Consider the following 17,112-nt stretch of genomic DNA (forward strand, 5'->3'; position numbering starts at 1 on the left):
CAGGAATTCTGGGAGTTGAAGTCCACGAGTCATAAAAGAGCCAAGGTTGCCTACCTCTGGATAGACCAGTGTTTCTCAATCTCAGCAATTTAAAGTTATGTGTACTTCCGGTCCCAGAATTCTGCTGGTTAGGGACTTCTGGGAGTTGAAGTCCAAGCATCTTAAAACTGCTGAGATTGAAAAACACTAAGAAAAGCACTGAGCTACATCAGTGCTGACATGTTGGGTGTTGTTGTTTTTTTTCCCCTCTCTCTCTCTCTCCTTTTTTTCCAGGATTGGGTCTTTTTGACTAGATTCTGCTTCTTTTCCGACTATGGACGACTGGATTTCCAGTTTCGCTATCCAGAGGTACCATTCAACATTGCACCCCACATTTTAGAGCAGAGGTCTTCAAACTCGGCCCTTTTATGACTCATGGACTTCAACTCCCAGAATTTCTCAGCCAGGCATGCTGCCTGAGGAATTCTGGGAGTTGAAGTCCATGAGTCATAAAAGGGCCGAGTTTGAAGACCCCTGTTTTAGAGGCACCTTTTACCGTTTCCAGCCTACCAATTTTTCCCCCCTTGCGCTTGGATAAGTTTGCAACTACGCCACTTTGCTGCCGTCAGCCTAACCCTCTCTTTTCTTCTTCTTCTTCCCTTTGAAGAGTAAATGTTGTGAGAACATCCTTCTTTATTTCGATGACCCTTCGCAGTGGCCGGCTGTTTACAAAAAGGGGAATAAGGTCAGTTTGTATTGGTCATCCCACAGCAAATGGATTCTGCGTTCCCTTTCCCTCCTTCCTACTTTTCTGCTTGTCATTTCTTTGGGTCAATTAGTTCTGCCCTGCCAATTAATTTCTCACACCCATCTTCGATCAAACGGCTCCTTTGAAGGGAGTTACTCATTAACTGGAGCACAGCTCTTCTGAAAACCTTTGGTGTAATATACAGGTAGTCCTCAACAACAACAACAACAACGCAGCCCCAAATTTCTGTTGCTAACTGAGCCCTTTGTTTTGTCCCATTTTACAACTTTTTTTTTTTGCCACGGACCTTAAGTGAATCTGCAGTTATTAAGTTAGCAAGAAGCTTGTTGTTAAGGGAATCCGGCTTCCCCACTGACTTTGCTTATGGGGCAGATGGCACGACTCCTGGGACACTGCACCCGTCGTAAGTCTGAGTCAGTTGCCAAACGTCTGAATTTGGATCACCTGATCGGGGGGGGACGCTGCAACGGCCGAAAGTGTGAAAAACGGTCATAAATCCCTTTTTTCCAAGTGCTGTTGTAACTCTGGATGGCCACTAAATGAACAGTTGTAAGCCGAGGACTACTTGTAGTCATTGACTACCTGTATATTTTCCTTTCCGTTGAAGAGAAATGTCTAATACAGCGTTTCCCAACCTTAGGAACTTGAAGATGCGTGGACTTCAACTCCCAGAATTCCCCAGCCAGCTATGCTGGCTGGGGAATTCTGGGAGTTGAAGTCCACGCATCTTCAAGTTCCTAAGGTTGGGAAACGCTGGTCTAATACAGCTGTCAATAGGATCCTATTATTGCACTGAATTCTTTTTTTTGTCTTTTTGTCTTTTTTCCTTTTTTTTCCTCTTTTCTCTTTTTCTCTTTTTCTTTTTGCTTACACATTACTTTTTGGGGCCAGTGCTCTGAATAGCTTCAAGTAGCTGAATCTCGTAATGGCCCTGACAGGATCCTATTCTAGGGCAGAAAAGAGGAACAGCCAGGCCTCAAAGGACATCCAGACTAGGAAACCAAAAGTTACGCAAGCTCATCCGACTTCTATTAAACGGATACAGCAACGGAATGTTGCAAGTCTGGATGTGCTTCCCCACTTTTTTTTTTTTAAATCTTTCTGAGAACGAAAGATAAGTCTGTCTCAGGATACTGTTCTGGCCTGGATTCAAGTTACTGTTATCTAACCGTTGACGGCTGCTCTTGCAGTCTTGATCCCTTCCCATTCTGTTATTCTGTTCTGTTTTTTTTAAAAATCCCATTTATATCCCGCCCTTCTCCGAAGACTCAGGGCGGCTTACAATCTAAGAAGCACAAACCAATGTGCTTAGCAGTAGCCTTCATTCTATGTATATGCCTGCTTATTAGGGCTTTCGCCCCCCCCCCGCTCCCAAGCGGCATTTTTACAAAGTCAGCAATCTGGGTCCTCATTTTACCTACCTCGGAAGGATGGAAGGCTGAGTCAACCTTGAGCCTGGTGGGACTCGAACCTGCACTAATTGCAGGCAGCTGGTGTTACTTAAGGAGGCATCAGCCCACTGCGCCACCAAGGCTTCTGTTATTCTGTTATTCTTCCTATGTTCACATGTATGCATCCCATCAAGTACAAGAAAGTTCAGAATGGTGTAGGATCTCCTGCCATGGGCAGGGGGGTGGGCTAGAAGACCTCCAGGGTTCCTTCCAACCCTATTATCCTGTGTTCTTCCTCTTTTTCCTCAGGGTTATAGAGGAAAGAGGAAGAGGGCCCTAAGGTCTTCCAGATGCCCCTGAAATTCAATGTTTAGCACCCTTCCTCTTTGGCCTTATTGACTGGGTAGACACCTCAGGAACATCTGGAGAACGATTGGTATCCTGTTCTAGAGTACTTTGGGGGCCTAAAACGAATTAAAGTCTGATGCATGTTGCTCTGTAGCTCTGATGGCTCATAATACAGGACGGCTGAGTAGAAAATTATGAGTTTCTGATATATGGTGGTACAGTAAATAAGTAAATTCAGAAATGAAAGTCTCTTGTGAGACAACCACATGATTTGCTACACTAATGGGGCTCCAGCCAAATGAGAAATTATACCCAGCTTTGTTTTTTTCTGATTCCAAATTCATTAGAATGACTGGGCCTTAAGGGGAAAGTGCTTGTCATGTCTCTGCGTGACTCTCTGTTCTAGGATTCTCTTTTGTCTACTCTCCCTTCTCCTTAGGATTGTTTGATGAAAGAATCGGTCATCCGCCCAGAAAACAATCAAGTTATCAACCTTACAACCCAATATGCCTGGTCTGGGTGCAAGGTAAGAGATTTCAGTAACTGCAAAGGAACTTAAGTCCTCTAGATCAACGTTTCTCAGTTTCAGCAACTTTTAAGAGGTGTGGACTTCAACTACCAGAATTCCCCAGCCCAACATATTTTTAAGATGAGTGGACCTCGACTCCCACATGTTTTAAAATAGGTGGAGTAGAAGTCCACCCATCTTAAATATGCTGGCTGGGGAATTCTGGGAATTGAAGTCCACCCATCTTAAACATGCTGGCTGGGGAATTCTGGGAATTGAAGTCCACCCATCTTAAACGTGCTGGCTGGGGAATTCTGGGAATTGAAGTCCACCCATCTTAAATGTGTTGGCTGGGGAATTCTGGGAATTGAAGTCCACCCATCTTAAACATGCTGGCTGGGGAATTCTGGGAATTGAAGTCCACCCATCTTAAATGTGTCGGCTGGGGAATTCTGGGAGTTGAAGTCCACCCATCTTAAACATGCTGAGGCTGAGAAACCCACTGATCTAGATTTTGCAATTTATGAACTACTGTTCTGTAACCTTCCCCCTAACAAAAGAGGTGTCTTCTTTAAATTAATGTATTTTTCAAAGGGCGTTTTGCCAGGCTAAAAGTATCAGACAAACGTTCGTCATAGCCATCCAGACAGGCGCTCATATTTAAGGATACGATGGGACAGGAAGTGTAAAAACTCCGTTCTTGTTTCTGCCACCTGTCTCTCCATGTGAGTCTGCTAAGGGATGGAAGTTTGTTTTTAGACAGGCCACTTGCTGCATCTAAGCTAAGATAACCAGAGTTTATTTATAGTCTACACTTTTTTAAAAAAAAGGATAAGTCACTTTTTCCAGTGCCATTGTGACTTCAAATGGTCATTAAACAAGTCAAGAATTACCTATACTTTCTAAGTAGAAGTTTTGGTCATGCTCATATTCACCTGATTTGATCTGAAAGCCAGAGAACTTGATATTACAGTTGGTGGGTGGGAACCTCTGGATAATGATAATGCAAACAGAACAACCAGTTGTTGCTATATTTGGCTGTGCTTTTTGCGTTTTCTCATCCAGCTGGTGACCGAAAATTCAGCCCGGTATCTGAGCTGCACAAGCGGTAGGAGTTTCCGTTCCGTCCGTGAGCGTTGGTGGTATGTGGTCCTCAGCAAGTGTGGGGTGAGTCTGTCTGAACCCCCTCAGCTCCTGCCTGGGTCCCTTTCCGTCAAGGCCTTCTGCTGATGTTCAGCTTCCTCTCTCTGACAGGGTGATGGCTTGGAACTGGAATACGAGATGATTTTGACGAACGGCAAGTCGTTCTGGACACGTCACTTTTCTGCGGATGAATTTGGTAAGGTCCCCTGCGGGTCTTAGTCCTCCGCCAAGTTTGCGCACCTCTGACCTTCCAAGTTTGAAAATTTAGCAAGTGAGAAATAGAGGATGGGCCCGCTAGATGCAGTTTCACTGTGACTTTTGAACCCAAAGAAGAGCTTGAAAAAAATACCTCCCTAATGGCAGATGTCATTTTAGTGCAGACATGTCAAACACAAGGCCCGGGGGCCGGATCCGGCCCGCGAAGTGGTTTCATGCGGCCCACGAAGCCATCCTGGAAACAGTGAGGGAACGGCCCCCACTGCCTTGGCCCTGGCCCAGAGACCCTCCTTCTGCCAGAGACCCTCAGATCTGTCCCACTCCTGCCCAGGCCCCCATAGGCACCCTTGATGCGAATGATGTAGAGCTGGCCACGCCCACCCAGTAGGCCATATGCACTCTAGCCACGCCCACCCAGTAGGCCACGCCCCCTGGCCACGCCCACCCGGCTCCCTGAGGGCAACCGCAATGCTGGTGTGGCCCTCAATGAAATTGAGTTTGACACCCCTGTTTTAGTGTATCCGTTTTTGCTTCTTCTTCCTGTTCCTCCTTCTAGGTATCCTGGAAACGGACATCACTTTCCTACTCATATTCATCCTGATCCTCATTTTTTCTTGCTATTTTGGCTGTAAGTACTAAAGAATGTTTGCGCTCATGAAGTTGGTTCACGGCTTCCTGTTTCTGACTGAAGGTGACTCTTTGGATGACCATCCGATTTGAGCAAATACAGGGAGTCCTTGATTTACGACCACACAGATAGGACCGGGATTTTCATCCTCATCTGTTAACAATTGTTAAGTCAACTCACATCCAATTTTAAAACCAGGTTTTTTTTTACAAGGGTTGCTAAGCGAATCTGTGGTCGTTAAGTAACTCGTTCTTCCAAATGGGCATTTCCAGCAAAATAAAAAAAGGCAAAAAAAAGAAGTAAAAATCACAAGCGTGTCCCTTCAGGACAGTGCAGTCGTCGCAGCCAGTTGCCAAACACCCTGAATTGCAATTACGTGAACACAGGGGTGGTGTGATGGTCGTATGATTGTGGAATGTGTGGCAGAGAAAGACGCCTTGAATTGTAAATTAGGCTTTTCTCCCTCCCCCCCCAGATTTGTTGAAAGGTCGGCAACTTCTGCACACGACTTACAAGATGTTCATGACAGCTGTTGGAGTAGAAGGTAGGTTTGGGAAGAACTGGGGAGCCAGTTTGGTCTAGTAGTGATTAAGGCACCTGGCTAGAAAGCAAAAGACTGTGAGTTCTAGTCCCGCCTTAGGCACGAAAGCCAGCTGGGTGACTTTGGGCCAGTCACCAGGAGACAGTGAGTTCTAGTCCCGCCTTAGGCATGAAAGTCAGCTGGGTGACTTTGGGCCAATCACCGGGAGACAGTGAGTTCTAGTCCCGCCTTAGGCACGAAAGTCAGCTGGGTGACTTTGGGCCAATCACCGGGAGACAGTGAGTTCTAGTCCCGCCTTAGGCACGAAAGCCAGCTGGGTGACTTTGGGCCAATCACCAGGAGACAGTGAGTTCTAGTCCCGCCTTAGGCATGAAAGTCAGCTGGGTGACTTTGGGCCAATCACCGGGAGACAGTGAGTTCTAGTCCCGCCTTAGGCACGAAAGCCAGCTGGGTGACTTTGGGCCAATCACCAGGAGACAGTGAGTTCTAGTCCTGCCTTAGGCACGAAAGCCAGCTGGGTGACTTTGGGCCAATCACCAGAAGACAGTGAGTTCTAGTCCCACCTTAGGCATGAAAAGCAGCTAGGTTACTTTGGGTCAATTGCCAAGAAATGGTGAGTTCTAGTCCCGCCTTACCCATGAAAGCCAACTGGATGACTTTGCTTATGAGAAAGGGAATTCCTGATAAAATGATTTCCACCTATAGTATAGGTTTGATTTAGAAGACCAAAGCATTTTCCTCTGAGCTGACCTGTATTCCTGTGATTTTGCGTCCACATCTTTTACTTTTTTTAAAAAAAAGCTGCATTTTCTATAATAGATGGCAAGAAACAGATTGTACCTAAATATTCACATTGGTGGCTGTATAAATAATGACAGTGTTGTGATTCCCAGAATTGTTTGGGAAAGTGCAGGTGGGGACAGATGGCAATGGAAGAAATTAGAAAATATGAGGGGCGTCATTTAAGATCCAATAATAGAATGAAGAGAGAAACCAACACTAAGGAAAGTACAGTGATTAAAACCCGTCAGGTGCAAAGAATGAGGACCATTTGTCAAGATGCAGTTCAGAATTTTTATTGCTCAGGCCTATATACAAGAATCTAGTCAACTAAAGTTCAACGCTAAATTGGCGCTAAATAAGGATGAGTGGAATTCAAGAGGGGTTTGATGTAGACTTTTGTGGGAATGTATTAATTCTCAGCTGATGACTTGTTTAACTCCACCCCCCCCCAGCTTGGCCTGCTCTTCTACAAATCCTTGTACATGCTTGTTACTTCTTTCCTTTTTCTTCTCCAGTGCTCAGCCTGATGTTCTTCTGCATATACTGGGGCCAGTATGCAAGTGATGGTATTGGAAACGATAGTCTTAAGATCTTGGGTAGGTTAACAGGGATGGGCCTTCCCATCTACCAGTTGGATTCCTAGTAAACCATGATTTATGGAACCACCGCATTTTTTTTTATTGAAAAGTTTTAAAATACAGTTTTCCTTTAAAAAAAACCCCTTCCCCCTCCCTGCTCCCCGCCACCTCCCCCCAACCTCCCTCCCTCCCCCCCTCCCTCCATCCCCCCCCGACTTCCCAGAGCTAAATACAAGGTATATATATATAAAAAGGCAATCATAAACAACCATATACTAACAACTATAAATTCTAAAATCCATCACTCTCTAGCTTATATAGGATAAAACACACCTTAACAATATTAAATATATATAAAAAACTAGAATAAAAAAAAAGAAAAAAAAACGAAAGAAGACTTATTCGAATGCTACATAAAACTTCTTAACCCTATACTTGTTCTGGATAAACTCAATCCATTTTCTCCATTCCATAATATAACGTTCTTGCGAATGATCTTTCAAATAGGCCGAAATCTTCGCCATCTCTGCCAGGTCGGAAACCTTTAAAGTCCACTCTTCTATGGTCGGCAGTTCCTCTTTCTTCCAATATTGGCCTATCAAGAGTCTTGCCGCTGTAATTAAGTTCAACATCAGCTTGGTGTCCACAACTGTAGCGTCTGCAATTATTTCCAACAAAAAAAGTTGCGGACAAAACTTTATCCTCTGTTTAAAAATCTTCTGCATATTCCACCAGACTTTTATCCAAAAAGCCTTAACCTTCTTACATGTCCACCATATGTGAAAATATGTTGCATCTTCATCACCACACCTCCAACATTTAGGCTGATAATTCGGATACATACTTGCAAGCTTTTTAGGATCTAAATGCCATCTATAAAACATTTTATAAAAGTTCTCTCTTAGATTTTGAGCTTGAGTAAATTTTACGTTCCTCACCCAAATCTTTTCCCACGTGTCCATTGTAATAACTTCCTGGATGTTTTGGGCCCATTTTATCATACAATCCTTAACAAGCTCTGTTTCCGAGTCAATCTCTATCAATGCAAGATATATCCGTTTAATATGTGCTGGTCCCTGATTTCTAATCTGCTTTATCAAACTTTCATCAGTCATTGTAAATCCATTTTTCTGGTCTTCTTTCCACCTGGCCTGTAATTGAATATATTGAAACCAAGTTTGAACAACCTGTTGTGACTCAGGGCCAGCCTGTGGGCCCGACAGCCGGGTCCGATGTATCGGAGGACTCAGATGTGGGGGAGGAGGGAAACGAACCGGCTGATGATGATTTGGAGACTTTGCAGAGTCCTCAGCCGGGAACCTCTTCTCAGCTGTGTGAGCCCGAGAGTGCGGAGGATGATGACCCACAGCTGGCCCTGTTCAAGGACGCCCGACGCAGGAGGCAGACGAGCAGGGACAAACAAAGGAAGGCTATGGGACTCCTCGGGAGGAGGCACAGGGAGACCACGCCCTGAGCTCTCTATAAAAGAAGTGTTTGGGGAGGGGCTAGTTGCTGAAAGCAACTTTTTCTTTGAGAAGTCAAGCTCTTGTATTTTTGTAACAGTGTAATTAAAACTTGGCAGAAGCCTTTTGATCTTGGACGCTTTCCAGACTCTTCCTTTGATTAGGGGTGCGAGAAGAGGGCTGGTTTAGAACAGTTTGCTTTCAGCCACCCACCCCTTAATACTACGATGGAGCAGCTTCTTGCCGAGAATGTCCAGCTCAACCAGCAACTCACCTTGCTGGCCACTCAGGTGGCACAACTGCAGGCTCAGGTACATGCTGCCCCCCCACCCAGGAGGAAATGTCAGATAGCTATGCCGGATAAATTCGCTGGTAATCCAGAACTGTTTCCTGCCTTCCTGGGACAATGCCAGCTTTATATCAGCGTGAAAGCAGCTGATTTCCCCACTGACCGAGATAAGGTGGGATTCGTGTTGAGCCTTCTGTCGGGAGATGCAGCTCGTTGGGGCACGCCTCTGTTGGCACAGCCTAGCCCTTTGTTGGATAACTTTGGGGGGTTTTGTGACCATATGCGCCTCATGTACGAGGACCCGATTAAGGCACAGACGGCCACCCGACGCCTGAAAGCTTTGAGGCAGGGTCAGCGCCCTCTACAGGCCTATATCAGCGATTTCCGGCTGCTTAGCCAGGATTCCGCCTGGAATGAGGCTGCGCTCGTGGATGCCTTTCAGGATGGCTTGTCAGAGGAGATGTTGGATGAGCTGGCCCGCGTGGACATTCCCTCAGACCTGAATGGGCTGATCCATCTTTGTCTGCGGATCGATGCCCGGCTGCAGCAGCGTAAGAGTCGCCGTGCCACCCCACAGACCCCTGCCGCCCCTGTTGTGCGTGAGCCCCCGGTCCAGAGGGAGGAGCCAATGGAGCTGGGTGCCGCCAGGTCCCGTCTATCGGTGACGGAAATGGACAGACGACGATCGGAGGGGTTGTGTTTTTACTGTGGGGACCCTGGACATTTGGCTGCTTCTTGCCCGAAGAAGCGTCAGCGGGCGTCAGTGACCAAGCCTGCCCTGAGAAAGTCCCCTGCTTTGTTATCGGGAAACGGCCCGAGCCCGATCTAGACGGTGTGAAAGATCGGGCGACCCACAACATCCACTCCGAGCGACGCCGTTCCAACGGTGCCTGTGAACCTCCACGGCATTTGATTTTGGAGGCACGTCTGATCCTCCCTGGCAAGTCAGAGGGGATTCCAGTCCATGCCTTAATTGACTCTGGGGCTACCACTAACTTTATGGATTCGGCCTTTGTGGCCAAATGGGCTGTTCCCCAGTGTCCAGTGGATCCGCCCATGCTTGTGGAGACCATCGATGGTCGAGTGCTCCTGTCCGGGCCTATCACGGCCGCCACGCAACCCGTGTGTATGGCCATCAGTACCCATGTGGAGGCCATTCAGTTCTACGTCACTTCGGATCTGCACTTCCCCGTGGTCTTGGGACTGGCGTGGCTCCGGGCGCATGATCCACAGATCTATTGGTCTCAGAACTTGGTCACCTTCCCAAGTTTGCAGTGCGTGGACCACACCCGCCATATCTGTGCCGGCCAGGTGGAGGGTTCCTCAGGGGTTTCCTTGCCTCCCGAACTGTCCGACTTTGCTGACGTGTTCAGCGAGTCAGAGGCGGACCAATTACCCCCGCACAGGCCCTACGACTGCTCCATTGACCTAGTCCCTGATGCGCCTCTCCCAGTGGGGCGTTTGTACTCCATGTCGGAGCCCGAGTTGGCTGCATTGCGGGACTTCCTGACGAAGAACTTGGCTCGTGGTTTCATCCGGCCCTCGTCCTCGCCAGTGTCTGCGCCCGTGCTCTTCGTCAAAAAGAAGTCGGGCGAGTTACGGCTTTGCTGTGACTACCGGAAACTCAACGCTATCACGGTGCGTAACCGCTACCCGCTGCCCCTCATCCCCGAGCTCTTGGACCGACTCCGGGAGGCTAAGATCTTCACGAAACTGGACCTGCGTGGAGCTTACAACCTCGTCAGGGTTCGGCCGGGTGATGAGTGGAAGACGGCGTTTGGTACTCGCTATGGACATTTCGAGTACACGGTGATGCCGTTTGGCCTGACCAACGCCCCCGCTGTGTTTCAGCATTTTATGAATGACGTCTTTCGGGATCTGTTGGACCAGTTTGTTGTGATTTACCTGGACGACATCCTGATTTACTCCCCGTCGCGTGAAGCGCATCATCAGCATCTCCGTCAGGTCCTGCAGCGCCTCCGGAATCATCGGCTGTTTGCCAAGTTGGAGAAGTGCCAGTTCTACCAGGTGACCATTGATTTCCTGGGTCACCGCATTTCTCCTGAGGGCATCGCCATGGAACCGAGTAAAGTTGAGTCATTGCAGAGTTGGCAACCCCCGCGTCGCGTGAAGGATATTCAGCGACTTCTTGGATTTGCCAACTACTATCGGACATTCATCCCTGGCTTTGCTGCCTTGACAGCCCCCCTCACCCGGCTCCTGCAGAAGAAGACTCGGTTCCAGTGGAACGCCCCCGAACAACAGGCGTTCCAAGCTCTGAAGGACGCCTTCATGAAGGAGCCCATCTTGAAGCATCCTGACCCGCAACGGCCATTTGTCGTGGAGGCGGACGCCTCCGACATTGCCATTGGGGCCGTGTTACTTCAGGCAGCGACGCCCAACGGTACCCTTTTCCCTTGCGCGTATCACTCACGGAAATTGAATCCCTCGGAGCGCAACTATACCATCTGGGAGAAGGAGCTGCTGGCCATCAAGGCGGCGTTCGAGGCTTGGAGACATCATCTGGAGGGGGCGCGGCATCAAATCGAGGTCCGGACGGACCACAAGAATCTGGAAAGCCTGCAGACCGCTCGGAATTTGAACCAACGCCAGATCCGGTGGTCCCTCTTCTTTGCGAGGTTTGACTTCCGGGTGCGGTACATACCAAGCGGGCACAACCAGAGAGCGGATGCTCTGTCCAGGAAGCCCGAGTACACCCGAGTGGAAGACAAGCTTCCGCCCAGGACCGTGATCCCCGTCGAGTCTTTTGCTGCGGTGCGGGAGCCGGTGGATATACGGGCTCGGATCCGGGAGGCGCAGCAGCAGGAGGCGTGGGTGGCTCAGCGGAAGGAAGAGGTGGGGCCAGATTCGCCTTGGTCGGTCACGGATGGACTCCTGTATTATCGTGACCGGCTCTATGTTCCAGGAGGGCCACTCAGGGGACTCGTCCTCAGCCAATGTCATGATAACCCGGCTGCGGGGCATTTTGGCCTGTTCAAGACTCTGAACCTGGTCTCCCGTACATTCTGGTGGCCCCGAGTCCGACACGATGTCCAGTCTTATGTCACCTCCTGCGTCCCATGCAGGCAGGCCAAGTCAGCGACAGGGGCCCCGCCTGGTTTACTGCAGCCTTTGCCAACGCCCAAGAGACCCTGGGGGGCTGTGTCCATGGACTTTCTGACGGATCTACCCCCATCCTCCGGCTTCACGACAGTGTTTGTGGTGGTGGACATGTTGACCAAGATGGCGCACTTCATCCCCTGTCGCGGCTTACCGTCAGCTCGCGCCACTAGTCGCATGTTCATCCAACAGGTGTTCCGGCTGCACGGCCTTCCCGATAGAGTCGTCTCCGATAGGGGGGCCCAGTTTACAGCCCGCTTCTGGCAGGAGTTGATGCGGGCGTTGGACATTAAGGTTTGCCTCTCGTCCGCGCATCATCCTCAGACCGACGGGGGTACCGAGAAGGTCATCGGCATTTTGGAGCAGTATCTGCGCTGCTACGTTAACCTGCAGCAGGACAATTGGGTGGACTATTTGGCCATAGCCGAGTTTGCCTTTAACAACTCGCAGCACACCTCCACGCAGATGACACCGTTCTTGGCCAATGTGGGTTATCACCCTCGGTTTTTCCCCCTTTCTCCCGTGGACTCACCGGAGCCGGCAGCGAACGAATTCATGGCGGAGTTACAGGCGATCCATCGGTTGGTGCGACGGCAGCTGGAGAAGGCCAAGGCCGACTACAAGAGGTTCGCCGATCGGTCGAGAAGGGATACGCCTCCATTATCGGTGGGGGATCGGGTCTGGCTGTCCACCAGGAACCTACCATCCACTCGGCCGGCGAGGAAGCTGGACCACCGTTACCTTGGACCGTTCCCAGTCGAGGCCGTCATCAACCCGGTCGCCTATCGTTTAACTCTGCCACGTTCCCTGCGCGTGCACCCCGTCTTCCATCGGTCCTTGTTGGTCCCCGAACAACCGGCTTGTCCACTTCGCCAAGCGGAACCTCCCCCATCAGGACCTCGTGATGGCGACAGCACCCCCGAGTACGAGGTCGCCAGCATCAGGGATTCCCGCTGGCTGAAAGGTCGCTTCCAGTACCTGATCGAGTGGAAAGGGTACGGGCCGGAGGACTTCACATGGGAAGACGCGACCGCCGTTCATGCCCCTGCGTTGGTGACTGCTTTTCACGAACAGTTCCCATCCCGACCGCATCCGGATCGGCAGACCCGGGGGAAGGGCCCTGCGGTGCGGGATAGTGTTGTGACTCAGGGCCAGCCTGTGGGCCCGACAGCCGGGTCCGATGTATCGGAGGACTCAGATGTGGGGGAGGAGGGAAACGAACCGGCTGATGATGATTTGGAGACTTTGCAGAGTCCTCAGCCGGGAACCTCTTCTCAGCTGTGTGAGCCCGAGAGTGCGGAGGATGATGACCCACAGCTGGCCCTGTTCAAGGACGCCCGACGCAGGAGGCAGACGAGCAGGGACAAACAAAGGAAGGCTATGGGACTCCTCGGGAGGAGGCACAGGGAGACCACGCCCTGAGCTCTCTATAAAAGAAGTGTTTGGGGAGGGGCTAGTTGCTGAAAGCAACTTTTTCTTTGAGAAGTCAAGCTCTTGTATTTTTGTAACAGTGTAATTAAAACTTGGCAGAAGCCTTTTGATCTTGGACGCTTTCCAGACTCTTCCTTTGATTAGGGGTGCGAGAAGAGGGCTGGTTTAGAACACAACCTTCTCTTCTCGCAAGAGGCTATATGATTTCAAACACCAAACATTCCTTTCCAGGCTTAAAATTTCCTTGTACGTAGTCACATCATGTTTGAAACCAGCATGTATATTTTCTATTGCGTGTTTTGGAATTGCCCACAATGGTATCTTGCTGCTTAGCTTATGTCTATACTTCTTCCAAACTCTCAGCAATGCCTGTCTTAAAATATGCATCCTAAGCACAGTATCTACCTTCTTATCATACAACAAATATGCATGCCAGCCAAACAACAAATCATGGCCCTCAAGATTTAATAACCTCAATTGCGTCAAATTAATCCAATCGCTTATTCCTACTAATGCAGCAGCTTCATAATATAATTTAAAATTAGGCAATTTAAGGCCACCTCTCTCACGAGTATCCTGCATAATCTTAAGTTTAACTCGTGGCTTTTTCCCTGCCCACACAAATTTATTGATACCACGCTGCCATTCCTCCAAGTTAGAATCTTTCTTAAGAATCGGTATCATTTGAAACAAAAATAAAAATTTGGGCAGGACATTCATTTTCACTGCTGCAATCCGTCCCAACAAAGACAATTGCAATTTTTGCCAACTCTCCAATTCTTTTTGAATTTTCCCCCATAGTTTTTCATAATTATTTTTATATAGCTTTGTATTAGAGGGCGACAAAATCACCCCCAGATATTTAACCCTTTTAACAATCTCAAATCCAGTTAATCCTTCTAAGAGAGCCTTCTGTGAAACTGCCATATTTCTAGCCAAAATTTTAGTTTTCTGTATATTTACTTTAAATCCAGAAACCTTCCCATATTGTGTTATTATCTCCATCAGGTCCACAACAGAGTTCTCTGGCTGGGTCACTGTAACAACCAGATCATCTGCAAATGTTCTCAATCTATAGTCCTGATCTCCAACTTGAATCCCCTTAAGGAACCACCGCATTAATTGGTTTCACACATGACATGAAACCATCAACTATGATTAACAAGCCATAATGGCTGAGTTGACATCTCATAGAGATGGGGCTTGGGGTCTTTGTTTTGGTTAAGTGACCTGTGTCAGGAATGTACAACAGCTATCAACCTGAAGACCCCAGAAGACTTTGCAGGCCCCACCTACGATTTCTGATCTCTTCGGTTGAAAAGATACAGTCTGAAATGCCAAAGAACAGTGTCACTCAGCATAGATCCACTGCTTCCAGATAAATGGCCTTCAACTTTCAGAATTTTCAGCCATAGACATTGTGGTTAGGAGATTCTGGGAACTGAAGTCGATACGTATGGAAGCTGCAAAACAATTACATTTTGCTTGTTCAGCTTTCAGCCTTCTTCAATCTCTAAAGCTTTGGGGCCTTTGGCTATATTAGGTGGAGGATGATGGATGTTGTCATCCACCATATCTGGGGAGAAAGTTGGATAAGGTGATATCTACAATATTAAGTTTTATGAGGCAGCGTTGTGTCTCAATCCATCCCTATGGCCATGGGTTATTTCCAGTGCTTTTTTTGTAAAAGAAAAAGGTGCCGGAACTCACACATATCATACAACCCGCCTTGCCTACCCTACAAGGTTCCATCCCAAAAAGGTGCCGGAACTCCGTTCTGAGCGTTCTATGAGAAAAAAAGCCCTGGTTATTTTAAATCTCTTACTGGCTTAGATTCACCCACCTTTTCTCTTTCCTTAATTCCAGCCAAGCTCCTTTTTTCCGTCAGTTTCTTGATATTCCTCTTGATGCTGATCCTCCTCGGAAAAGGATTTACAGTTACAAGGTACCAGCTCAGCCCTTGTGGGTGTGGAATAACAGAGATAATGATAATGAGCCTTGGTGGCGCAGTGGGCTAATGCCTCCTTAAGTAACACCAGCTGCCTGCAATTAGTGCAGGTTCGAGTCCCACCAGGCTCAAGGTTGACTCAGCCTTCCATCCTTCCCAGGTAGGTAAAGTGAGGACCCAGATTGTTGGGGGCAATTAAGCTGACTTTGTAATAATGCCGCTTGGGGTGTGTGTGTGAAAGCCCTAATAAGCAGGCATATACATAGGATGAAGGCTATTGCTAAGCTTGTAAGCCGCCCTGAGTCTTTGGAGAAGGGCGGGATATAAATGGAATTAAAATAAATAAATAAATAAATAAATGTGGGATAAAAGAGCCTGAGGGACTTTGGAGAGGAATGGGCTTTTCTCATGCAGATTATACTAAAGACTATGGGGAGGGGAGAGGCTAAAGGAATGTGATTTGGGGGGGTGGGGGGGTGTCTAACCATTGTACTTGCAAATGCATGGAATAAAGGTAGTACTCAGTTTACGACTGTAATGGAGCCTGCCGGTTGTAAAACAGGTCACCCATGTGACTGAGCTAATTTTGTTAGCTTCTTTGTGTCAGCCATTAAGCAACCACTGCAGTCGTTAAACGAAGGCCGGTTCTGGCTGAAAACTGGAAGGAAATGTTGCTTTTCAGCCAAAATGTCATAAAATGCAGTCACACGACCGCAGGAGGGGAAGTGGGGGGGGGCAGCTGCCAGGACTTCGGAACTTGGTTATAAGTAACCACAGTTGCTAAGCAACCGTTCAGAATCAGAATCCATCAATCCGAATAGAGCTGGAAGGGACCTCGGAGGTCCTCTAGTCCAGCGTTTTCCAACCTTAGGAACTTGAAGATGCGTGGACTTCAACTCCCAGAATTCCCCAGCCAGCATAGCTGGCTGGGGAATTCTGGGAGTTGAAGTCCACGCATCTTCAAGTTCCTAAGGTTGGAAAACGCTGCTCTAGTCCAACCCCCCCCCCCGCTCAAGCAGGAGACCCTACCCCATTCCAGACAAGTGGCTGTCCAGTCTTTTCTTAAAAACCTCCAGTGGTGGAGGACCCACAACTTTATTTAAGTCAAAAACTTAACTTCATTGAAGTCAAAGAGAAACAGATGTCTTACCACCTTCTGTGCCCTTCCTTATTTACCGGTTGAGCTCCTGACCTTCGCTCTTTCCGCCGTGACCTGAAAACTTATCTATTTGAACAAGCCGGCCTGGTCTGATGGGTTTGGGGTATTTTAATTGTAATTTTAATTAACTTGTTTTGCAATTGGGCTATTCCATGTAATTCTCATTTTAATTTTTGCATATTGTATTTTTATTGCATTTTATTGCCCTGTACACCGCCCTGAGTCCTTCGGGAGAAGGGCGGTAAAGAAATTAAAAAAATTATTCCAAGGAGGAGTCAAATGGGCAGAAGAAACATAGAGAAGGTTGCTGAGTTAGGAAGAAGAGCATATATATATATATATGAAGAATATTCTGGTTGCGGAAAAGCAACAGAGGTCGGGAAGCTGAGTGACGTACAAAGGGTCTTTCGGTTGAAGTTACGAAACTAAGAGTATTAAGGAGAATAGCTGGGAATTTGGGCTGCTGGGTCACTGGCAAGCTAGAAGGAGGCTAAGAGCTGTAGCGTGTGAGGCAGCCTTTTTCGTGATTTTGCTTTATGGCTCCTTGTATGACAGGGGTCGGATCAGCCACACGGGCTCCATCAAACTCTCGGTGTACATGACTCTCTACACCATCACCCATGTTGTGCTGTTTATTTACGAGGCTGAGGTGAGTCCCCTACTATACTTTGAGGGCCCCCAAAAATTCGGTTTGCATTTTCTGCGTTCTGGTTATTTCCTAGATCACACAGTCCTTCCTGTCGTGGTTCACAACTGCAAAAAGAGTTGGTTCTTCCCCCCCCCCCGCCCCCACCATCCAGCAATGTGCTGGCACTCCT

The 17,112-nt window shown here is 48.2% G+C and overlaps 1 protein-coding gene across 1 annotated transcript in view; it reads left to right on the forward strand.

Annotated features, from left to right (window-relative positions):
* TMEM145 (transmembrane protein 145) overlaps positions 1 to 17,112 on the forward strand; it is a 24,399-nt gene continuing 7,287 nt past the window's right edge. The window contains exons 1-10 of the mRNA XM_083369390.1: positions 1 to 348; positions 647 to 724; positions 2,927 to 3,013; positions 4,061 to 4,162; positions 4,250 to 4,334; positions 4,911 to 4,982; positions 5,458 to 5,526; positions 6,822 to 6,902; positions 15,054 to 15,132; positions 16,850 to 16,943. Of these exons, the coding sequence (XP_083225516.1) occupies positions 220 to 348; positions 647 to 724; positions 2,927 to 3,013; positions 4,061 to 4,162; positions 4,250 to 4,334; positions 4,911 to 4,982; positions 5,458 to 5,526; positions 6,822 to 6,902; positions 15,054 to 15,132; positions 16,850 to 16,943 (876 nt within the window). The 5' untranslated portion in view covers positions 1 to 219. The remainder of the gene's footprint in view (positions 349 to 646; positions 725 to 2,926; positions 3,014 to 4,060; positions 4,163 to 4,249; positions 4,335 to 4,910; positions 4,983 to 5,457; positions 5,527 to 6,821; positions 6,903 to 15,053; positions 15,133 to 16,849; positions 16,944 to 17,112) is intronic.

Source organism: Vipera ursinii, assembly GCF_947247035.1.
Source record: "Vipera ursinii genome assembly, chromosome: 9".
NCBI classification, from domain to species: Eukaryota; Metazoa; Chordata; class Lepidosauria; order Squamata; family Viperidae; genus Vipera; species Vipera ursinii.